This window comes from Mus musculus, chromosome 2 (genome assembly GCF_000001635.26).
Source record: "Mus musculus strain C57BL/6J chromosome 2, GRCm38.p6 C57BL/6J".
Classification (NCBI taxonomy): Eukaryota; Metazoa; Chordata; class Mammalia; order Rodentia; family Muridae; genus Mus; species Mus musculus.
Window position 1 is genome coordinate 104,785,860 of NC_000068.7, and position 26,028 is coordinate 104,811,887.

The window sequence follows — 26,028 nt, forward strand, 5'->3', positions numbered from 1 at the left end:
CATACCTTTTAATCTTAGTACTTAATTCAAAGTCAGATGGTCTACATAGTAAGACACTATCTTAAAAATAAATAAATAAAAATAAAGTATACTTAACTGTCAACTGTTAATTGAAGGAAAAAGTGAAGTGTCTACCCCAGGATTTGAGAATACAGTTAGGAGCCAGCACAGAACTTTGAAGGTCTCTCTTAGAGAGAGACCTTATGCACATGCTTTTTATATACAACCACTTCAAATATTAAAATGCTAATCTTTGGGTAAAACTAGGAATATTAAGAAAATAAGAGCAGGGCAGTGGTGGCACAAGCCTTTAATCCCAGCACTTGGGAGGCAGGGGCAGGTGGATTTCTGAGTTCAAGGCCAGCCTGGTCTACAGAGTGAGTTCCAGGACAGCGAAAAAAGACCTATAATACAAATCTTCCTATTCCTAAACTGCCTTAAGATGTCTATGCTTTGAGAAATGCAGATAGCAGACTATGTAAGATGATTCTTTGTGGTGTAACCAAAATCCTACATGCAAGGAAATGTCAAAAAGCAAACCCCCAAGGTATGTTCTTGTCCTTAAGATGTATTTGCCGAACTGCATAGGTTTTAAAACTTAAGCCATAGCTAGAAAACAAATGGTAGGATGTGATAACTGCAAACTGTTTAAAACTTTACCTGTTTTCTTTGTTTTATCGGAAGTAGCATCCAACACAGTTAAAGGAGCAGAGGTGTTCTTATAGATATCATGGCCACACGAGCCAGGATCTTCCTCATCAGAAGAAAATGAAGATAATTGTTCTAAAGTTTTAAGTTCACTGTCAACTTTTTCTGACAGACTGACCCCTCCTGTTTCAGATGGTGCTTGTGCTGCAGGTGATGTCTTTGCAAAAGGTGGGGGACAGAACGTACGGGTGGTTTGGATTCCTGATCGTCTGGTTCTGTTAGGTACTCGAACAGCAAGAGTGGAGAACTGCTGCTTGGGCCCACACTTCAGGAAGTCTAAAAAAGAAGCAATAAATCCTGTTTTGACCTCTGGCTGCTTTTCCTCCACTTCCTTGATTTTCTGCCTCATCTTTTCTTGATGCTGAAAACCTTCATCGCAGCTTTCCAAGGAAGGGGAAGTGTATGGTACATACACATCTGTCCCTCTGGGGTTCTGTCGCTTGCATTGAGCAGACCTTTTCAGCTGTTTTTGATTATCTTCTTCCTCTTTACCTTGTTCTTTTCCTTTAGCTTTTTCCTTTGGAAGGTTAAAATATGTTACATCTTGTTTTTCATCTTCAGTCTTGCCACTGGCTGCATCCCCTGGCTGGGGCATGGCCAGCAGTGCAAGTGTACTCCTTCTAGGGTTCACCAACACACCAGTGTCATCACCTACTAGGGTAAAGTCACGCTCTGATACTACACTGTCTCCACTTATGCTCCGACTATTAGAGACAAACTCTTGATTTCTGTTATTACTCAGTGCACTGTCAACAGCAATTTCCCTGTCTTCTTTAGACTCATGGTTTATAGTCAACTGTTTCTTGAATGGGTCAGAACTTTGTTCCTGGATTTCCTGACCCAGTCCAACCATGGCAGAAGGTACTTTAGTTGGTATAGTTTGACTAGGTGTTTCCATATGCGGTTGATCAAGAACTGTTTCTGACTGAAGGGTGGGCACTGATGAAAGACTCACACTAACCTGATTTCCATTTAAGGAAATATCATTAATACTCTGTGGCTTTCCTACTGAAGCTGCTATGGAGTTAAAATCTGAATTCACATGCCTGACATTTAATGACTGCTGATAATGAGACTTAGAATCACTACTTTCAATATCTTGCATGGTTTCATTTGCAGCTGACTTGGAAAAGTCAGAAGGTGTAACCCCACAAGCTGCTGCTGTAGCTGCTAAGATGTCATCTACATTTGATAAAATATTTCTTTCATCACTGAGAAGCATTGCCTCTGAGAAGCATATTGATCCAAGAGAAACAAACTGATTCTTTGAGTCATGTGGATTGGCTTCACTGAAGGGGCCCTTTGTTGTTAGCTGTTGCAATGGTTTTGAAGGTTCAGGGAGGTCTAGTTTCATAATATCAGAATTGTGAGGATGGAGCTGCTGTTGAGGATGTTCACCGTTGCTCTGGATGATATGACCATCCATCTGTAGGAAAGGATGGACTATCTGTTGCGGACTCTGAACACGCTGTACTTGCAAGGATGCCTTTGCTTGTCCCAGGCTAGCCTGGAGAATTCCAGCCTGTTGAAGAATCTGTAAGTCACAGGCAGAGTCTAAAAGGACTGATGTATGAGGAAGAGCCTGATGACTCTGCCCTAAAGCAGGATTTGGAATCTGTATCTGAGATGAGGCACTCATTATTTGATCATGCTGTTGCTGAACCTTCGCTTCATGCATCTTGTGCATGAGAGAATGCTGCTGGTTGAGGTCTTTAGTATTCAACCTTACCTGTGGAGTTTGCATTAAATTAGTTGCCTTCTTAAGATCAGTGGCTACTGCATTATTGGACTGGCCACTTTGCTGGTTAAGTTGTGTCATTGAACCGACCATGTTTTCTTCCTGTTCTGAACCCTGGAGAGCAACTCCAACAACTTGATCTTCAAGGTGAGAGTTATTTCTGGTTACACTCTGAGAATACCTATCATCTGCCTTTGATGTCTTATAAACTGACTCTTGAGCATTCACTTCCCCATCGGGTAGCCTTTGGCTTGATGATTCAAGAGATGCTTGTGACTGCAATGCCTGTAATTTTTGCACTGGAAACTCATCTTGCTTTGACGATGTATACACACTTGAGTCAAGCTTCCTTTCAGCATAAGACTTTGGATCAGGAGAAGGTATGCTACTTTGTAATGTCTGACCACGAGTAGAGGATGCAAAAGAGGACTGCACAGCAGGCAGAAACTCTTGGGGCTGAGCAGAAGATCCTTGGGTCTGAGCATTTGGGGATGGATGCATAGAAGTATAACTTGGTGTTGGGGTAGAAACTGGCAAGCTCTGACCCCGAGAGGCAGAAGAATAAGAAAGAGAAGGGGCTGTTAATGTCAGAGACTGTCCTGATGCATAGCTTTCTGAAGGACTAACAACTGATAAAACTTGAGACTGAGATGAATAACTGACCTGTGTTTGGCTAACTGGTGATAAACCCTGAGACTGACCAGAAGAATAATTTTGAGACTCACTGACTGATGGCAGGTCTCTTGTTTGAGCAGGATAATTCTCATTTGTAACTAAGGATAATACTTCTTGCTGATTGGATGAATAACTAAGTGTCTGGTTTTCAGAGGTTACAGGCTGAGATGACCCAGAAAAAGTCAATGTTTTATATAAGGATGGCAATTTCTCAACCCTGCTGGACCTATAAACCTGTGAATGAACAATAGATGGCACATTATGTGGCTGTACTAAACCATAATTTTGGGACTGACTGACTGATAAAAGGCTTGGTAGCTGTGCTGTAGAATAAATTTGTGCTTGACCTGATATTACAGAACTCTGGTTATGTAAAGGTTTAGAATAGTTTAGTGTTTGCACAGGAGGAATTACACTTTGAGGCTTCGGAATTGTAGTTGATGTTAGTGGTTGTTTTGTAGAACAGCTGTCTACTTTTGTAGCAGAAGGAAGATACCCTGATGATGGAATTACAGATGAGTAAGACTGAGCAAGTTCTGCTGAGACCTGAGGGGTCTTCTGCGGCAATACTCCATTGCTCACCTGAGTAGAATCTCGAACTGAACTACAGGATAAAGACGACTGCCTGGATGGTTCCTGAAAATTACCAATACTTGCACTTGATAGGTAGCTATGTAAGGGATGCTGTGAACCAGTCAGTTGTGCCTGAATAGACTGGGTAACTGAAGGCCGCTGGTGGTGTTTAATAACGCTACATTCTCGAAGAAGGGCTCTTTCAATGGAAGCAGCAGAACTAGGAAAAAGAGCTGAATTATAGGCTTGAGGGGTTTGCTGGGCTCCCCCAAGTGTTGAAGGCAACAAACTAAATTGAGGTTGTAAAAGATGGGGTGCTGACTCTTGAGCTGAGCGATATGTTGAAGACTGAGGTGGTACGCTGTTACTTAATGCAGAACTGCCCAGGCGCTCAAATGCCAAAGCAGTCGGAACAGTTCCCTGGGAAGTCTTAATTTGTAGCAAAGGGTCATGAGGGCTTAAAATTCCATTGGATGTAGTGTTAAAAGATGAATCTTGAAGCACCAAAGGTGAGGTGGTCGCAAAGTTTCTATTGCTAAAGGTAGATGAATGCTGATAGGCAGACAAAGTTGGTGGTGGAAGTGTCCCAGTGGTTGGCAAGGGTCCTGCAACAAACAGCTCAGTTGCTGCTGAGGAATGCATGCCTATGAAGAGAACACAGAGACATTTCTATGTAATTATAGCACAGATATTTAAATAAATGTTGACACTGTAGTGACACACAGATCTCAGGACATCAAAATGTCTAATTGGATATTTATATACGAATGTTTAAAATTACAGTTAAAATTGTTTGCTTTCGCTGGACATGGTGGCGCATGCCTTTAATCCCAGCACTTGAGAGGTAGAGGCAGGCGAATTTCTGAGTTCGAGGCCAGCCTGGTCTACAGAGTGAGTTTCAGGACAGCCAGGGCTACACAGAAAAACCCTGTCTAGAAAAAAAAATTGTTTGCTTTCTTAAAACAAAAATCAAAGTTCTGAAAGATGCAGCAATTTATATTCATTATGCTTAAATAGGTGAGTTACATATATGGAACTGGACAAATGCCATATGAAAATTAAGAAGCCAGTAAAAATGCCCATAACTCTCTGGCAATTGATATACTCTAACTTCCTAACACAAAATAAAGTAAAATGTACAAAACATTAAAACACTAAATATTGCCAGGTGTGGTGGCGCATGCCTTTAATCCTAGCACTCAGGAGGCAGAGGAAGGTGGATTTCTGAGTTCGAGGCCAGCCTGGTCTACAAAGTGAATTCCAGGACAGCCAGGACTACACAGAGAAACCATGTCTCGAAAACCCACAAATAAATAAATAAATAAATAAATAAATAAATAAATAAATAAATAAATTTGTTTAGGGGTTTTAATTATTTATAGGTGTGTGTATGTGTGTGTTTGTGTGTGTTGGTTTTGTTTATTTTTTTTTTTCTTTTCCCTACTTTGTGTGGGTTCTTCTCCTATCTCCTATCTTCTCTGGCTCAGATCAGTTTTTCCAGTCTGTCACTAACTGGCTTCTCTTTTTGCTCTGCTCTCTGACCCTACTCATATGTTTCCTGGGACTCCTGAACCCTACTCCTCTTCTCTCAGCCTCTTCTGGCTTTTTAAATCCTCTCCTTTTCCCAGAATTCCAGAGGAAGCCAACACTGAAAGAAATACGGTCCTTTAAATGGCCAAACACATAAAAATAAGTCCTACTACATTTCTATCCATTTGTTTTAGCTACTAATTATGCAGTTTTGAAGCTGTTTCTCCATTCTTTCCAATGTTTTTCCCAGGGTTCTCAGGTATCTGATGTGATCTTTCTGTTGAACCCTCAAGAGCATACGCACAACTGAGTGAGGTAAAAACCTAACAGCAATGGTTCTCTTTCCTGCAACTTGGATACCGCTTCTTGAGCCTTTTGTATTCTTGGACATCTTATCTTCTAGCATCACCTTGGGTAATAAAGTAAAGGAATTCCAGGCTGTAAAGGACCAAGTGGTTGAATTACTCTATTGGGGGCTCTCAAATCTATTAACATTCTCCATTTCCCCAATTTCATTTTTATAATAAACACAGGGGAATTCCATGGGCTGGCAGACTCTTCTATATGTTGAGCCTCCAACAGTTCTTGTACCAGCTGCTAAAGTGCCTGTAATTTTAATGTAACGATCACTGCTCTACCCACACAGGTTTCTTAGTCAACGATATATAATTTCAGCAGCAGCCACCCCCCCCCCCAACCCCTTAACCCATTTGGAAACCGAGTCCCTGCTGTGACTGTGTTTGGACAGCCTGCACAGTCTGTGGCTGGTTGTTCTGGATGACGTTTTCCAAACCTTCCCCAGAAGCATCTTCCTTTCATCCCTTATTTTATGGACTGTATTAAGGAGATATTAATCTGAATTCTCTACTGCTGTAATAAATCCCATCCCTATCCATTTATGGCTATGTCGTCACATAAAGCCTTAACTTTCCTATTTGACCTTCTGTCCCACACATTTAAGCCATCACTCACTTTTTCCCCCAAATATAACTTTCCAATTCCTAGAAACTGTGTAGAAACATTTTGAAGTGCCATTCTGAATTCCATGATTTTTGAGAAATGATAGCTACATCAGCTCCTGTATCTACCAAACCTTCTATTTTAATGTCATTCACTTACAGCTTTAATTTTGACTTCTGATCATTAACAACTGTTTGCCAGAACACACGTTTCCCAGGACATCCAGACCCTCCAGATATTCCTCTGGATCGGCTTTGCCTTTCCAGAGAATCAGTAACAGCTAAGGAACCCTCTCACACGTTAAACTGCATCTCTCTTACCATAAGCCATAATTTAAATGTCTCATTTGAAATCTACATTTATAATTCCTAATTCCTAGATGCACAATAAATCCTTAGGAAGTCAAACTGCTCCTTCCTGAGGCCATTCCTACTGCCCCTGAGGGCAAAGGACTATAAATTCCAGTAGTTATTTTATTATATTGATTTTTGGGGGATAATGTAAGATTTTTATCTATGGCCAAATCAGCAGCAGCACTTGTCTATAGTAGCGTGCATTAAATCTGCAATACTCAGTGGAGGTTTTTCTACTGCTTGTTATTTCCTATCTGACAAGAGGCTAACAGCTTGTACTTTTTGCTGTGGTGCCTTGAGAAAGCCCCTCCCCTCCCCCACCCCATTTTGTTTCCTGACAGCAAGAAATTGCCTTGGATATGTCTCTTGGACATACTCTCATTGGTCCAATTGCACCCCTTGCCACACTGCTTGTATAACCCTGGATGTTTAGGCCTTCTTTCTGGCTTATATTTAGAAAAACCATTAATTTTAGAGATGCCTCGTTCCCAATTTTGTTTCAAATGTCCATATTTCCCACAAAAAAAGCACTGGGCTTTTTGATATGAGACCTCTAGCTTGACCTCTTATATTAATTCTCTGCACTCAATTGTATTGTTTCACATTTGTGACTTCTCTCCACCATGATGATGACCGTTGCAGTTGAAAGCTACCTTTTAGTACAGCTGTTACCATTCCTTCCAGTCGGGGATGAATAAGTCTATTTTGAGTAATTCAATTATTGAGAGTTTGTTTCATACAAGACAAGTGCATCCTATAAGATATCATTGCTTCTTTAAAAATGCCTGACGTTGGGCTGGAGAGATGGCTCAGTGGTTAAGAGCACTCACTGCTCTTCCAGAGGTCCTGAGTTCAATTCCCAGCAACCACATGGTGGCTCACATCTGTAGTGGGATCTGATGCCCTCTTCTGGTGTGTCTGAAGACAGCTACAGTGTACTCACATATATAAAATAAATAAATCTTAAAAAAAAATGCCTGAAGTCCATCATTTCTATAGGATACCATCCTATTTCATCATAACCTTGTGGATTCTCTCCATTAGCAGGCATATACTGGATAAACACTGGGAATTCTGTTGGCGATTTTGTGACCCAGGACTGCCTATTCTCAAAAGGTGCTGTGGGTTTAACCCAGTCTCCTGAAAAGAGCTGTCTCATCTGACCATCCTTCTGCTTTTCCACTTCTTTGACTGTTGTGGTTGATCCAGGGAGTGGCACTATTTGGAGGTATGGCTTTGTTGGAGGTGTGTCACTGTGGGCATGGGCTTTAAGAGACCTTCATTAGCTGCCTGGAAGTGACTCTTCTACTAGCAGCCTTCAGATGAAGATGTTGAACTCTTAGTTCCTCCTGCACCATGCCTGCCTGGATACTGCCATGCTCCTGCCTCGATGATAATGGACTCAATGTCTGAATCTATAAGCCAGCCCCAATTAAATGGTGTCCTTATAAAAGTTGCCTTGGTCATGGTGTCTGTTCACAGCTGTAAAACCGTAACTAAGACACTGCCCTTTGACATAGCTCCTTCCCCTCTCTTCTACCTGGAGGAAACTCCCTCTCTCTGGTTCCTTCATTGGGAATGAACCTACTTTTTTTTTTTTTTTTTCGAGACAGGGTTTCTCTGTGTAGCCCTGGCTGTCCTCGAACTCAGAAATCTGCCTGCCTCTGCCTCCCAAGTGCTGGGATTAAAGGCGTGTGCCACCACCACCCGGCTATGAGCCTACTTCTTTTTCCTCCCTTTTCTTGACATTTTTCTTTCATTGTTTTATTCCCAAGCTTCTCTATTTTCATCTGATTTTTTCCAGTTGCTCAACCATGTGAGTGCAGGAGCCCAAAGAGGTCAGAAGCAACAGATGTCCGGGAGCTGGAGTTACAGATGGTTGTGAGCTACCTGGCATGTGTCAAATACAGGTCCTCTAGAAAAACAGCATGTTTTCTCAACTGCTAAGGAATTTTATTACCAACCTTCCCATGTAGACATTAAAATAAAGCTTAATTTTTGCTCCTGTCAAACTGGTACATAGCTAATTAAGTATAAAATATAAACTGAGTTTCTCTTTTGTAATTATGAAACCTTTAATTTGAAATTGAATTAATTTGAATTGAACTGACAGGATGGAGCCCTGAATTGTGGTAAAAAAGTTTCTGATGAAGCAGCCTGAGTATTTCGGGACTAAACAAAAGACAGAAAATTCACCATAGAAGAGTCTTTAGTGTTAGCATTGGCATTACTCGCTTTAATATCAAGTGTTCCCAAAAGACCTAAAGTAGAACAAAGTATCTCCAAGGAAAATAAAGTGCAAGTTAGATTCCTGCTCTCATTTAAAAAGTAATTTTTGAAAAGCAAGCCCAAGTTTCATATACCAAGTCTGTTTTATCTTGAAATAGCAAACAAATACTGTATTGTATTGGCGAGAGAGAGAGAGAGAGAAAGAGAGAGAGAGAGAAAGAGAGAGAGAGAGAGCGCATTTGTTGTTTTAGAGACAGGGTCTCACCATGTAGATCTGGCTGTCCTCCTGAGTACTGAGATTAAAGGAATGCACCAGTATACCTGCCTCTGGCTAGGTAGATTTTAAACCTCCAAAGGTACAAGAAAGAAAAATGTGTCATTTACTAATTACATAGATGCTGAATCATTAAAGCTAAACTTTATCCCATTTTCATTTTAACATTCTCATGGCATAGATGTTTTACATATTATGTTTATAAACCAAAATGTGAAAGTTGATTTTTTCTTTTCATTCACTCAATATACCCAGGATTCTAACATGCTTTTTAAGAAGACTATTTACCAGTTGCTTGAGGAGTGGTGGCATATCCAGGAAGCTGATGAGAGGCTGTGAACGTCTGTCTCTGAAGAACATCTGACTCAGACTGTGAGGGATGTCCATCTTCATAGCTTAAATGAGAGAGGACAGTATTAAAAACAAACAAACAAAAAATAACCTCAATGAAATAATAAAAATTACTTACAGGAGAACTACCAGCTGTAAGTTGTTTTACACAAAGAGCACATGGAATGAACAAAAACTAAAACGCACATAACAGAATAAACTTCACAGGTAGGGATGGTGCTGCATGCTGACTAAGCGCCTGGGTTGGCTCCTAGGACTAAGCAGTAAGTTTATTATCATTTATATAGTGAAATTACTAATTTTAAGGATTAGGATCACTGAGTTTGGTAAGCATATGTTGGTCTAGTAAACATTTGCAACCTAATCATTATGTATATATTGTACAAAACCAAAGAAGTTTAGAAATTAGTATATCAGACAGGCAGTGATGCCTCTTTAAGCCTTCATATTTCATTGAATTGCCATCTTCCACCCCCCTCCATACTCATTGTTCCCTTCCTATATTATGTCTTATACTTTTCCGGATATACTGAATTTAAATTGGTGAAAAGTGTATAAAACAATGATTTCCCAATGATACTTTTATACATGTATAGCATGTGTTTATATCACATTTTCTTTATCGAATCATCCACTGGTGAGCACCTAAGCCAATATCACAATTCACAATTGTGAATACTGAGTCCAAACAAGATATCCAACACTGCAGGTATTTCTGCCTTATGTTGACTTGATACCTTAGAGTATACTGCCCTTAGAGTATTATAGCCGGTTTAGTTCTTTGAGAAATCTCAATAATGACTTCCACAGCATATGGACTAATTCATATCCCCACAAATACACAAATATAGAGATCTTTTCCCCTTCCACCAACCTCTGCATCTGTTTTATTTTCTTAATGATAACCTGGGGTAAGATGCAAACTCAGTGCAGTTTTGATGGCTAAGGCTATTAGAAACGTTTGATTCACTGGTCCACTTATTTACTGGATTATCTCTTAGTACACAGTTTTAGATTTCTTATTCTTAAATGTATGTGTCTATGCCTCATGTGAATTTATGCATATCACATGCATATAGGAGCTCTAGGAAGCCAAATGAGACAAAGTGGGATCCCCTAGACCTGGAGTTAGGACAGTTGTGAGCTATTATTTTGGTGCTGGGAACCACCCCAGTCCTATATAAGGACAGTAAGTGCAGCTAGAGAAAGTACCCAAGGAGCTGAAGGAGCACCCCATAGGAGAAACATCAATATGAACTAACCAGTACCCACAGAGCTCCTTTGGACTAAACCACCAATCAAAGAAAACACATTGTGGGTCTTGTGGTTCTAGCTGCATATGTAGTAGAGGATTGCCTAGTTGGTCATCAATAGGATGAGAGACCCTAGGTCCTGTGAAGGTTCTATGCCCCAATAATGCCAGGGCCAGGAATGGGAGTGGGTGGGTTGGGGAGCAGGGGGAGGGGGGTGGGGGATAGGGAATTTTTGGAGGGGAAACTAGGTTAAGGCGATAACATTTGAAATGTACATGAAGAAAATATCTTAGGAAAAAAAACCCAAAAAACCAAACAACAACAACAACAAAAACACAAAAAACAGTAAGTGCTCTTAACCTCTGAGTTCTCTCCAGATACAATCTGGCTTTAGGCACAGACAAGGACTTTCTAAATGGGTCTCCAATTACTCAGGAAATAAGAATTAAACAAATGGGCTGGGCATGGTGGCACACGCCTTTAATCCCAGCACTTGGGAGGCAGAGGCAGGCAAATTTCTGAGTTCGAGGCCAGCCTGGTCTACAGAGTGAGTTCCAGGACAGCCAGGGCTACACAGAGAAACCCTGTCTTGAAACCCCACCTCCCACCCCCGCCGCCAAAAAAAGAATTAAACAAATGGGATTTAATAAAAATAAAAGTTCCCACACCAAAGGAAACTTCACCAGAGTGAAGAGATAGCCTATGGAATGGGGGATATATATGTGGCAGAAAATAAATATCCACAGAATATAAGTTTTACTCAACTCTTGACCATGGTTGCATGAGAGTGCACACCTTTAACTCCAGAACTGGGAAGCAGAAGCAGGAAGCCAGAAGTTCTAGGCCAGCAAGGCTTAAAGTGAGTTCCTGGCTCAACAACAAAATTGCCCAATTTTGGGCTGCAGAGATGGTTCAGCAGTTAAGGACACTGACTGCTCTTCCAGAGTCCTGAGTTCAATTCCTAGCAACCACATGGTGGCTCACAACCATCTGTAATGGGATCTGATGTCCTCTTCTGGTGTCTGCCTGAAGACAGCTACAGTATACTCTTATAAATAAAAATAAATAAATCTTTTTTAAAAAATTGCCCAATTTTACTTGGGGTGTGTGGCAGTTTCACATTCTTGGGTTTGACTTATACACCGTCAACCTTAGTCTGAAATTTTTAAGTGGAAAAATCTTCAGAAATAAACTGCTCATATTTTTAGAAATTATATTAAAATATATTAACTGTATAAAACAATGGGGTTTATGATGATTTGAGTATATAATGTACTACCTCTACAAATACCTCCTCACCCCCAACAATGTCTTGCTATACAATCCTGACTGGCCTAGAACTCTCTATGTAGACCAGGCTCACCTCAAATTCACAGAAATCCACCTACCTCTAAACACAAACATGCACCACAAACGTCTTTAGTAGTTCTAATTCTAGTTGATTTGCAGTGCCACCTCATTACATTTAATAACTAACAATGTTGAACATCTTCAGCTGACATGGAAAAAAGCTCTAGTTAAATTCTACTCAAATCTTTTGCCCAATTCTATTTGGGCCGTGTAGAGAGAATCTTTATGCACTGTGTGGAAGCATCACTTCTCAATAAAAAGTTTATGGCCAATGAACTGAGACAGGATTAGGTGGGACATCCTTGAGAGAGAAGTAGGATTCTGGAAGACAGGCTCTGGAGATTTGCCCCAAATGCTGAATGAGATGGTTGTATGAAAGCGAAGAGAGGTAACCAACTACATGACGAACTTATAATAAACAGGTAATTATGAGCTACTCAGGAAGCAAGCCAAAGCTTTGGCTCAGGCATTTACTCATAAAATATTAAGTCTCAGAGTTGTTATTTTGAGGAAACAGAGGCCAGGTGGAAAAGGGGATGTTTCCTTATGAATTTTGTGAGTTGCCCACATATTCTAGAATCAACTCCTTAGACAAAATACAAATATTTTCTACCAATCCATAGCTTTTATTGTTCTAAAACCATCTTCAAAAGAGTAGTACTTAACTCAAATCTATTAAATACAGTTTGTCATTTTGGTTAAAAAATTTTGTTATCTAACCCAATGTCTCAAAGAACTGTTTCCCTTGAATTTTCTTCTGGAAATGTTAGACTGAAAAAGCCCATCAGTTTCTAACATAGGGATTGAGGATGTACCACATAGTGTAAATAACATGGATGAAGCCCTTCAGTCAATTCGTAAGAGAAAATGCAAAATGAAAAGATAAAGACTCATAGCTTCTTTTATTGCTGTGATAAAATACCCCATAATTTAGAAGAAAAGGGGTTTATTTTAGCTCACAATTCCATTATTGCAGGAAAAGTCTAGATGGCAGGAACTTGAAGCAACTAGTCACTATCTACAGTCAAGCGCAGGGAGAGAAGAGAAAGCTATTGTGTACACTCACTGCTCAGCCAGCTTTCTCCTCTACCTACAGGACCAAGATCCAGGGAACAGTGCTGCCTACTTACTGGAATCAATTAAAATAATAAAATAACCTATACACACGCACGCACATGCATGCCAACCTGATCTAGACAATCCCTCTTTGAGATTCTTTCAAGGTGAGTCTAGATAATGAAGTTAAGAAAATATGCGTTTCTTTGACTTTGAACTATCTGCATAGTCATTTAGAAACTGAGAATCTTCTGTTCCAAAATCTAAACACTCCTAATATCTGCAAGTATATGACGATAATGCAATGTTCAAAACATCTGGATTTCAGATTCCACTTGGAGTTAATTTTTTGAACATAAGGTAATAGCTGGGATTCTCCATCCCATACACATATACAACATAACCTAGCAATTGAATTGGGGCTTGTATATACCAGGCAAGCACAAGATATCAGTAAGCTATATTCCTAGCCCTTGACTTCTGGAGCCAGATCTCCTCCTATCCAGCCTAAATTAACCTCAAACTCATACATGATTCTCCAGCCTCAGTATCCCAAGTCTAGAGCCATAGTACTCCTCCTCCATCTTCTTTCTTTACATTCCCCACAGACTAGTAACATTCATCATACTATATATTAACTGGTCGCTTATTAGATAATTAATAAAAATGTCAACTCGACAAGGACAAGCTCTTTGCTTCATTCACTGCTTCACCCTCAGCACAAATGATTGTACTTGGCACACTGTAGATACTTATAATTGAAATGTTATGTTCAGTTTCAGAACACTTAAGTATGCATCAACTCAGTTGCCAGGCATCTTGATAAATGCTGGGGACTTAAAATCCAAACATTAAGCAGAGGGTCAGCTCAGACCCATAAAAATTATTAGTAACACAACACTTTTGTACTAGGCACACATGGGCATGTATACACACACAGAGAAGCCAAACACATAAAATAAAATTTAGAAGTAAGTTACAGAAAGCAATATAAGAATTGCTGTTGAAAAACGCCTCCCCAAAGTTTTATTAACTTGGTATTTTGTTTGTTTTATGTGTGGGTTTAAACAAATTATTTCAAGTTACTTTATCTTTCTTTCTTGAGGGAGAAGGTTTGAGAGAAGGTCTCTCTATGTTGTTCTGGAGCTCTCTATATAGACCAGGCTGGCCTTGAACTTACATAGACCCACCTGCCGTACGACCTAAGTGCTGGAATTAAAGGCATGGGCCACTAAACTAGCTGTGTGTGTGTGTGTGTGTGTGTGTGTGTTTTAAAAGATGGGGTCTGGGTATTATGCAGCACTCAAAGTCACAGAGATCTGCCAATCACTGCCTCCTAAGTCTTGATACTAAAGGTGTACACCAGGACATCTAGTCTATAGTTTTGTCTTTGGTAATGATTTGAAAACACAAGGATTATATATGGTATAAAATTAGCTTTTAGTTAACAACAGTTTGTGGAATTTAGATCAATTAAGACTTTCCATAAAGTGAAAGGAGACTTGAATCCACCATTTCAATTCTACTCTTAGAGACTTGAATCCACCATATGAATGTTGACAGTGTTTTCCTAACAAACAAAAAGTAGAAACAGGGCTGGCGAGATGGCTCAGTGGTTAAGAATGCCGACTGCTCTTCCAAAGGTCCTGAGTTCAAATCCCAGCAACCACATAGTGGCTCACAACCATCCATAATGAAATCTGATGCCTTCTTCTGGAGTGTCTGAAGACTTATATACTTACATATATTACAATATGAAATTTAAAAAAAGTAGAAACAAACTTTTATCTCCAACAACTAGTGAACAAATAAACAAAATGTGAGACTGCCATATAATGGTACACTGTTCAGACACAAAACAGGTAAGTACAGAAAATACTAAGCAGAAACCAAAAATAAAAGAGATGAGTCCATATGCAATTCCATTTGTATGAAATTTCCCAAGTGCATAAATGCATGGAACAACAAGGATCACTCTGCTTGTCAGGGACTGGGACTAGGATGCAGCAGGAAGAGGAATTTATAAGGTGTCTTAGTCAGGGGTTTCTGTTCCTGCACAAACATCATGACCAAGAAGCAAGTTGGAGAGGAAAGGGTTTATTCAGCGTACACTTCCACATTGCTGTTCATCACCAAAGGATGTCAGGACTAGAACTCAAGCAGGTCAGCAAGCAGGAGCTGATGCAGAGGCCATGGAGGGATGTTACTTACTGGCTTGCTTCCCCTGCCTTGCTCAGCTTTCTTTTTTTTGTTGTTTTTTTGTTTTTTCGAGACAGGGTTTCTCTGTATAGCCCTGGCTGTCCTGGAACCCACTCTGTAGCCCAGGCTGGCCTCGAACTCAGAAATCCGCCTGCCTCTGCCTCCCAAGTGCTGGGATTAAAGGCGTGTGCCACCACGCCCAGCTTGCTTTCTTATAGAACCCAGGACTACCAGTCCAGGGATGGTACCACCCACAATGGGCCCTCCCCATAGATCAGTAATTGAGAAAAAGCCTTATAGCTGGATCTCACGGAGGCATTTCCTCCACTGAAGCTCCTTTCTCTGTGATAACTCCAGCTTGTTTCAAGTTGACCCACAAAACCAGTCAGTAAATAGGGTGAGTAAAATCCTTTAGAATTGGACAGTATTGACAGTTGTACAAACCTGTGATTATCCAAACCGTGCTCATTGGTAACTTTCTTTCTGTGCAACATTATCAGTAAGAAGACATCCTATGATAGATCAGCCTTGTTGCTTCTGTGGCTGACCCATCTGTACATACTGCATAATCATTTTTAAAACATGTTTATATGGAACTAGGGATACACAATAGCTCAGCTGCAGAGTACTTGCCTAAAAGTACATATTCCTAGTTTGGAATACCAGCACTGGGAAAAACTCTTGGCTTACAGCTGAGGACGTCACTCAGGATGCCTAGTATGTTCAATCCTTTGGGTGGAGTTGTTTGTTCCTTCGTTTTTTGGTCAACCTGATGCAAACTAAAGTTATTTGGAAAGAACTTTTGTTGAGAAGATGCCTATATCAGATGACCCATGGACGAACCTTTAAGACATTTTCTTGATTAATGATTGATGTGGGTAGGGCCACCCTGGGGTTGTCTAAGAACACTGAGAAAACTATGTGGAACAAGACAGTGAGCAGAGTTCCTCTACAGTTTCTAGTGCAGTTACTGGCTCCAGATTCCTGCCCTGATTTTCATTTAAGACAGAATGTGACTGAGACATGCAAATTGAAATAACCCTTTCAATCCCAAAGTTCTTTCTGGCTGTGGTATATTATCACAGAAATAATCCAGATCACCAAAATTAGTTACTCTGTATAAATCTGTATAGTTTTGTTGAGACAACTTCTTACTAGCCCAGCCTGAGATTGAACCTAGGGTCTCTCTTGCTTCCACCTCTCCAATCCTGGAATTACAGGTGTGAACTACAATAGTTTTTCTTAGTGTATTGTTTCTTCAGAGCTATACATCAGTGTCTATGCTGCAGGAGTAAGAAGACACTGAATCTCGAGTGCTTTGGTCCTGGGCTTCTCACTTTAAGGCCCTTCTGACAACACAGTGGTGGAAACCATCTTCTTTAGAGATTATAAAAGCTTTCTGATTCTACCAACCAACCGGTTGTGACAACTGATGAACCACAGTGGTATCGGTCAGTCTAGGAACACCCTTCTCTCTTTTTAAAAATAACCAAGTCGAGAACACTCAGATTGCCATCCATGAACAGGCTTATGCTCTCTCTCTTCAGTTCTCTCCACTGTAAAAAAATTCTTCAGAATATAGGTACTGTTTCTAATTTCTGTATTTTGACCAGCTTAGGAAAAAAAGTGTGAGTATTTAAAGTTCCACATAACCTTCTAAAACATTTATTGACCCTCCCACCCTAACTCTAAATATTACCTTGAACTAAGGCCTAGAGAAGAGAATGAACAAAGAGATGTGTCCCAGACATCCACCACCTCTAGTCCACACAACCATGAATGGCAGGAACATAGTCTTAAGATAAAGTGACTCAGAATCTTGAATGAGAAACTATCCTCTCTTATTAGTTGCTGTCACTTAAAAATTTGACTTTTCCCTCAAAATCAAAACAAATCAAAATTGCCACTCTCTACCCTGTTTTAAGTATAAATAATTGTCCTTCTTAGGGTTTCTATTGCTGCAATGAAACACCATGACCAAAAAGCAAGTTGGGGAAAAAAGGGTTTATTTAGCTTGCACTTACATTTTGCTATTATTATTGAAGTCAGGACAAGAACTCAAGCAAGGGGGGGAGGGGATAGGGGATTTCTGGAGAGGATACTAGGAAAGGAGATAACATTTGAAATGCAAATAAAGAAAATATCTTAAAAAACAAACAAAACCCCCAAAACCAAAAATCCAAAAACTCAAGCAAGGCAGGATCCAGGAGGCAGGAAGTGATAGCAAACACCATTGAAAGTGCTGCTTACTGGCTTGCTTCCCCTGGCTTGCTCAGCCTGCCTTCTTATAGAACCCAGGACTATCAGCCATGGATGGCACCACCCACCATGAACTGGGCCCTCCCCATAGATCACTAATTGGGAAAATGCCTTACAGCTGGATCTCATGGAACCTTTTTCTTAACGGAGGCTCCTTCCATTCTGATGGCTTTAACTTGTGTCTGTTTGAGACACGGAAGAATAATCTTCCCCTACATTTTTTTGTTTGTTTGATGGCTTGGCTTTTTTGTTTTGTTTTGTTGTTGTTGTTGGCTTTTTTGTTTTGTTTTGTTGTTGTTGTTGTTCATGTTTTGTTCTTGAGACAGGGTTTCTCTGCATAGCCCTGGCTGTTTTGGAAATCGCTCTTTAGACCAGGATGGCCTCAAAGTCACAGAGATTCATTCACCAGTAGGTTTTTCTCTAAGATTTTAATCTAACTAGCTTTAACAAAGAAAACTATTTCATTAACTAATTATCTATTAATGTGATATGGAGGTGTGCACATGCCACAACACTTATATGGAAGTCAATGGACAACATCTATGGTGTTGGTTCTCTACTACGTCCCTATGTCTTTAAATGGGTTCCAGAGTTGTTTCAGGTTGCCTGGATTGTGTAGCCAAGCATCTTTACCTATACGCCATGTTGTCTGCCCAAAAATAGATGAGAAAGGCTGGAGAGTTGGCTCAGCACTTAAAGAGCACTTGCTGCTGTCACAGGGCAGAAGTTTGGCTTTCAGCACACACATGGCGAATCACAACCATCCAGCCACAACCAGTGGATCTATCATCTGCTTGTAATCTCTGTAGGCACCAGGCATGCACATGGTGCACAGACACAGTTGCAGGCAAAATACTCATATAAATAAATATTTTTTAAATTAAAAACAAAACAACAACAACAAAGCAAAATGCTTTAAAGGGCTGGGAAGCTAGCTCACTGGTTAAGAGCTCTGGCTGCTTTCCCAAATGACCCAGGTTTGGTTTGTATAAACAACCTATATGGTGGCTCACAGCTGTCTATAATTCCAGTTACAGAGGATCTGATGCCCTCTTCTGACCTACAGAGGCACTGCACACACATGGTACACATAAACTGATGCAGATAAAAACAGCCACACAGGCCGGGTGATGGTGGCACACACCTTTAATCCCAGCACTTAGGAGGCAGAGGCAGGCAGATTTCTGAGCTCGAGGCCAGCCTGGTCTACAAAATGAGTCCAGGACAGCCAGGGCCATACAGAGAAAGCCTGTCTCGAAAAACAAAAACAAGCAAACAAAAAACAGCCACACAAATTAAAATAAAAATAAATACCCCCTGAAAAACTTTTAAAGTACATACTACTTACTTTAAAGCCTACAAGAAACCAAACTAAACAAACAAACAAACATCCCCACACACCTAAAGTGACAATTCCTGTCATGAAGATGGAATTATGATTATAAGGAATAAATGTTTTTTGCTTCATTTTGGGTTATATTCAGATATTAATAACATAAAGCATTCTTTGGTAGCCTACCCTATGTCTATATGCTTAAGGAATAAAACACATTCCAAGTTTAAAAGTCAATTAATCAAAAGTTCCATGAAATATGTTAAATCCTAGATAAACAAGCTAGAACTTGCATGTAAGTAGTAAGATACTTAAGCAATCAATGAATGCTTTTGTCTAAGAAATTATGTCACTTTATTCTCTTTGTGTTAAGGAATTTAGCCACTGCAAACTAGAATACAAAGAAAATAGCATTCTCTTTAAAAAAAAAATTTTTTTTTTTTTAAAGCATTACGCCCTTCCACAGTTGTGGAAGACAAAAGCCCTGGACTGCAGTCAGGAGCCCCTGAGCATCAGTGCTTGTGCTGCAACTGCTGCCAAAACTCTGGGCAGAGTCCATAGCCTCCTAGAGCACCAATTCTTCCACTTGTAAAGTCCAAAGCTCTTTATCATTCTAAAATTTGGGACTGGAAGACAGCTGAATGGTTAAAAATATTTGCTGTTCTTGTAGAAGACCGGGATTAAGTTCCCAGCAAGCAAATTGCTACTCACAACCATTTGTAACTTTAGTTAATCAGGATTTTCAACACTGTCCTTTGGCTTCCATGGGCATTAGGCACACAAATGGTGCACACAAATGGTACACACACACACACACACACACACCTATTTTCTTAATTTAAAAAAGATCTTGGGTAGAGAGATGGCTCAAGTGTTAAGAGGAAGTGCCATTCTTACACAGGACCTGAGTGTGGATAGAGCACCGTTTCAGATAGCTCACTGAACTCCAGCCCCAGAGGATCTGATGCTGACTTCCTCTTCTGAACTCTGTGGGCACCTGCACTTACACATGTACATATTGCCACACATACACATAGATAAAATAAAATAAATCCTTTAAAAATTCTGTACAAAAATAAACACTAAATCTACTGAGTTAACCTGGTAGCTGTGTCCATCACATTTATATGACAAATATTCTACAGAACTCTACTAATTGCAGTCTGAAACTTTAAAACCCAGCCCTATAGTTCTACAAATTTGAAAAATAAATCAAAGAGACTTTGAAACACATTTTAAAACAATTGTTTTATGTGCATTGGTGTTTTGCCAGCACGCATGTCTGGACTCCTTAAACAGGAGTTACAGTTAGTTATGAGCTGCCATATGGGTGCTGGGAATTGAACCTGAGTCTTCTTTCGAAGCCAGTGCTCTTAATCACCAAGCCATCTCTCCCTAGCCCCGTTTTTGTTTTTCTAAAGTACAGGCTCTGCAACTAGACTACAGGACTTAAACTCAGTTTTTTTTTATTTTTTGTTTTTTGGTTTTTTTTTTTTTTTTTTAGACAGGGTTTCTCTGTGTAGCCCTGGCTGTCCTGGAGCTCACTATGTAGACCAAGCTGGCCTCGAACTCAGAAATCCTCCTGTCTCTGCCTCCCAAGTGCTGGGATTAAATCCCTGCGACACCACTGCCCCACTGCCTGGCTTAAACTCACTTCTTACAGTCTGACATAAGGCTAACCACACAAGCTTTACTTTTCACAACTGTAAAATACAGGCAAGAACCTCATCTGCCCTGCTTCTGCCAGGCTGCTGTGACAGTAAGCTGATGAAGCACATATGCAGCATTATGTACATTTCTATACGTGGCACATCACAAATGCTCAATCAATGCCATTATTATTGCACCTAAAGGCTGCATCTATACAACTGACATTTATTAATTGCCAAGTGTTAGACTGGAGACAAATAAATAAATAAGCATAAGAAAACAGAAAAACATAATACGGTACGGGAAGACTTTCTATAGGAAATGGTTGCTGAGCATTGAAGAAAGAGAAAATTATCTAAAGATAGAAAGAAGTATCCTAAGAAGATGAAACAGCATATACAAAGGTCTGGAAATGAAATGCTAACAACATACTAGTAGATCTGTGAAAAGTTCTACATGCTTCTCCTAGAGGATGCTATGAGGTTATGAGAAGTCAAACAGTGAACACAAGGAAATGTGCTGTTTTATTATTAAGAGGTTCTAAATATCTGTGTTCACATAAATGAATAAATTATTAACTACAAATTGAAGATAGTATACTGCTAATTCACTTTGAAAACGTTCAAGGGAGCTGGAGAGATGGCTCACACTGGCTGCTCTTCCAGAGGTCGAGTTTAATTCCCAGCAACCACATGGTGTCTCACAACCATCTGTAATGGGATAATGGGAGCTGATGCCCTCTTCTGGTGTGTCTGAAGACATGACAGTGTACTCATATACTTAAATAAAATCTTTTTAGAAAGAAAGAAAGAAAGAAAGAAAGAAAGAAAGAAAGAAAGAAAGAAAGAAAGGGAGAAAGGAAGAAAGGAAGGAAGGAAGAGGAAAGGAAAGAAAGAAAAAAGAAAGGAAAGAAAACGTTCAAGAGTGCTAGAACTCAACCCAGAGCCAATACAGAGAGTGTGGCCGGGAGGTATAAGCTATGAGTAGCGCATATGCCTAGCATATAACCCTGGGTTTAATCCCTAGCACAAAATTAAAAAAGGAAAAGTTCAAGTAAATCATTGGTAGAAGGAGAATCTGATAAGCTGATTACCTGGAGAAAACAGTACAGCCTCAAAGCAAAAATCTAGGGCTTTCCTGAACAAACGAGACAGGGAACTCTGAAGACAAAACAGCTACACTCAAACTTAAGAGTATAGCTGAGAGCCATTGGACAAAATACTTAAGGGAAAAGAGATTATAAAAAAAATCAAGGTGGAATTGGATCATTACCGTTTAGGGTTCACTGAAGATGCATTAACTGCCATGGGGGCTGGAGAGATGGCTCAGCAGCTAAGAGCAATCACTGCTCTTCCTGAGGTCCTGAGTTAAAATTCCCAGCAATCACATGGTGGCTCACAACCATCTGTAGTGGGATCTGATGCCCTCTTCTGGTGTGTCTGAAGACTGCTACAGTGTACTCACATATATAAAATAAATAAATCTTAAAAACAAAAACAATAATAACAGCCACACTTACAGATGTTTTCTGAGTTCAAACTCAAGTCTCATCTCTCGTATTTCTACTTAAGATAGCATTAAAGTGCAAAGCATGGTAGCACACATTTTAATCCCAACATTCACGAAGCTGCTTGTATTTTTACAAATCTCTGGGCATGTCTATAGGGAATTATCTAGATTAATCAAGGTCGGAAGACTCACCCTTCCTGAGTAGTCAGTCCTTTCTATATAGCAGGGTCTTAGGATGAACAAACTCCTGACTGGGTGCAGTGTACCAGCTTCCTCCTGCTTCTGCCACCAAACCTTCCTGTGACCCAGTGGACTGACCATAATCCAAAACTCTACCTTAAGATGAGTTTATTTCAAGTATTTTGACACAGCAACAAAACTAGCATTTGATGCGCATGGTGAAAAACTGGTATGACTTGAAGATGAGAATATCAGGCAGTTTGTGAACATGGTTTCACAAGAAGTCAAAAGAAAACAGTAGTTTAAAAGTATGAGTACTTGCTGGGCAGTGGTGGTGCACACCTTTAATCCCAGCACTTGGGAGGCAGAGACAGGCGAATTTCTGAGTTCGAGGCCAGCCTGGTCTACAGAGTGAGTTCCAGGACAGCCAGGGCTACACAGAGAAACCCTGTGTCGAAAACAAAACAAAAAAAACTTGGTAAGATCTTCTCAATTTTCCATATATTATGACAAGTTGTTCAATCTGGTATAAACCCATGGCCTTAAATTGTCTCTAAAATTTTCTACCTTAAGAATGCCCTAGGAAGGCCGGGACCTAGCAAACACAGAAGTGGATGCTCACAGTCAACTATTGGATGGATCACAGGGCCCCCAATGGAGGAGCTACAGAAAGTATCCAAGGAGCTTAAGAGATCTGCAACCCTATCGGTGGAACAACATTATGAACTAACCAGTACCCCAGAGCTCTTGTCTCTAGCTGCATATGTATCAAAAGATGGCCTAGTCGGCCATCATTGGAAAGAGAGGCCCATTGGTCAGGCAAACTTTATATGCCCCAGTACAGGGGAACGCCAGGGCCAAAAGATGGGAATGGGTGGGTAGGGGAGTGGGGGGCGGGGGGGGGGGTGTAGGGGATTTTTGGGATAGCATTGGAAATGTAATTGAGGAAAATACGTAATAAAAAAAGAAAGAAAGAAAGAAAAATGCCCTAGGAAAAACTATCCCAATTCCTTTTATTTTCCTTTTTTTGTTGTTGTTGTCTTTTTGTTTGTTTTTGTTTTTTGAGACAGGGTTTCTCTGTAGCCCTGGCTGTCCTGGAACTCACTCTGTAGACCAGGCTCGCCTCGAACTCAGAAATCTGCCTGCCTCTGCCTCCCAAGTGCAAGTGCTGGGATTAAAGGCTTTCGCCACCACGCCTGGCTTCAATTCTTTTTAAAAACAGGAGCATAGCCTCTCAGCACAGATGCTAAATCCCAAAGACCCAATCACTATACTCCTCAAAGGCTTCCAGTCTTTGCCTTTTACTTCATTTACTAGTTCTGCTTTATCTGATTTATCTTCTATCCTCAACCCCACAAACGGAATTTCCTTGTTGAACTAAGTTACTTTGTGATTAACACCATATTCTCCCACATCACATTTCCAGAGTTCAAATACTGCCTCTGCCACTTAAGAGCATTGGTCTTAGGAAAGTTGACCCCTCTATGCTTTAGTTTCATTCTCTATAAACTGGTTAGCAATGGCATCATAGTTAATGAAAGGAGCTGAGATTATATATACCAAAATTACTAGAGTAGTGCACAACAGCCACTATAGTTCTCATCGAAAAGCTGAGACTGTGTCATTCACTAAAACCTTCATCTCCGAGCATCCTTTCCTGTCTTTCTACAAACCCCTACACTCACTTCTTGGTCTTGCCAACTAAAAGCACACACTTCAAAGTAAATACGGGTTTATTTAAATTCTGGGTAGGGTGGGGCTGGAGAGATGGCTCAGAGGTTAATAATACCTGCTGCTATTCCAAAGGACCCAACAAGCACTTATATCAGGAGGGTCATAAGTTGGATTTTTGTTTGCTTGTTTATATTTTTGGATTTGTGTGTGTGTGTAGTCACGGTTAGGAAAGTTAACTTTCCTAAGACCATATGCTGTTAAGTGGCAGAGGGCTGACTATCCTGGAACTCTGTAGTATTGGCTGGTCTTGAATTCACAGAGATCCGCCTGCCTCTGCCTCCAGTGTTGGAATTAAAGGTCTGTACAGCCACCGCCACCATCACCACCAGGCAAGGATCACACCACGTTGTAAGTCCAGCTCCAAGGGTTTTGACACCTCTTACAGCATCTGCAATCACTTACATACATACTGACACCTACACATAATTAAAAATAAATTTGGTGGTCAGGAAAGCTCTGTGAAACAAGTTGCCAAGAAAGATAAGATTCACATCAGTGTTTTCAGCATGGTCCTTAAATAAGCAGCAACAGAATTACCTAGGAGCACGTTAGGAATGTAAATTATAGGGCTGTATCCCAGATGTACGGATTCAGAAGCTCTGGAGCTGGGCCAGCAGTCAGTGTGTTCAGCAAGTCCCTCAAGTGATTCTGAGGGCCCACTAAGCTCTATCAGGGAAGAGAACTGCCAAACTCCTTGCCTTAGTACATTTGCATAGGCTGCCTACCTGCTGCTTCCTCAAAGAGGAAATGGTTTTACTTAAATGGTCCTTTGCCTCCCTACTGGCTAGGAAGTTAAGCTCAACAGGGACAAAGAATTTTGCCAGACACATGGTAACACACAGAGAGAAGTGGTGGCCTGTATCTGTTACCTCAGTACTGTAGGAGGCAAAACAGACAGATCCCTAGACTCATTGGCCAGCCAGATAGTTGAACTATGAGCTCCAGGTTCAGTGACAGACCCTGTCAGAAAACACCTGGGAAAGAGCCGAAATGCCCACAAACAGCAAGGACAACTCCAGGTGAAAACAACAGCCAGCAGAAGTCAGAACTTCAGCCTGCTTCTGGAGAAAACGCCAACCTGACTGCAGGGACTGTGCAACATGAGAAACATGTGATAAGACTTGAGAATTAGGGCTGGTGAGATGGCTCAGCAGGTAAGAGCAGTGACTGCCCTTTCAAAGGTCCTGAGTTCAAATCCCAGCAACCACATGGTGGCTCACAACCACCTGTAATGAGATCTGACGCCCTCTTCTGGTGCGTCTGAAGACAGCTACACAATGTACTTATGTATAATAATAAGTAAATTAAAAACAAACAAACAAACAAAAAAGACTTGAGAATTAGTTGAGGCTCAGACACAGAGAGCCCCAGAGGTCAAAGATCAGACCTTGAGTAATACTGAAAGGTTTGAGTTACAATACTGCATCACCTGATCTGAGTTTCAAAAAGCTAACTCTACCCATTCTATGCCTAATAAAATGTGTGTGTGTGTGTGTGTGCAGCGATGGCTCAGAGGTTAAAAGCACTAGCTACTCTTGCAGAACCTGGGTTTGATTCCTAGTACCCATACAGGTGGCTCACAACCACTTGTAACTCCTCCTACACCCTCCTCTGATCTCTGAGGGCACTGCATCCATGTGGTGAGCACACACAAAACACACAAGCAAAACAGTCATACACACAAAATAAATAAGTGAAATAAACAGCGGCAGCACTTACGAAGATGGGAAAGATAATCGTGTTTTAGAATTAGTATTAATAATTAGTATTAATTAATTAATCGTGTTTTAGTAATTAGTATTTAGAATTAGTTTAAAACACCTATTCAATATCTACATAAAGATGTTAGGTGCTAGAAGCAAAAATAAAGGTATAAATTTGAATGTCACTTCATTCACATCAAGTTCAGCCAGAACAAATGGAGAAGAAAAGAGCTCTAAGCCTGGCTTGAGCCAACATTTAGAAGACAAGTGGAAGTAACAGGTATATTAGTTACCCTGTCACCATTGTAGACCATAAGTTTTTTAAGTGGCAGGACAGTGTCTTTCCTATTTTTGCAGTACCCTGTAGAACTTGGTCTAGTATCGGGGAACTCAGAAGCTCAGTACATTTTA

General features: G+C 40.4%; 1 protein-coding gene across 5 annotated transcripts in view; it reads right to left on the reverse strand.

Annotated features, from left to right (window-relative positions):
• Window positions 1-26,028, reverse strand: part of Qser1 (glutamine and serine rich 1) — a 63,888-nt gene that overhangs the window by 31,067 nt on the left and 6,793 nt on the right. For all 5 annotated transcript variants that reach the window (XR_001783209.2, NM_001123327.2, XM_006500459.3 and 2 more), the window contains exons 2-3: window positions 9,329-9,435; window positions 661-4,338 (exon numbers count right to left, since the gene is read on the reverse strand). Coding sequence is in view for 4 of the 5 variants with exons in the window: in XM_006500459.3 (XP_006500522.1) it covers window positions 661-4,338; window positions 9,329-9,435 (3,785 nt within the window). In the remaining variant the exon portion in view is untranslated. The remainder of the gene's footprint in view (window positions 1-660; window positions 4,339-9,328; window positions 9,436-26,028) is intronic.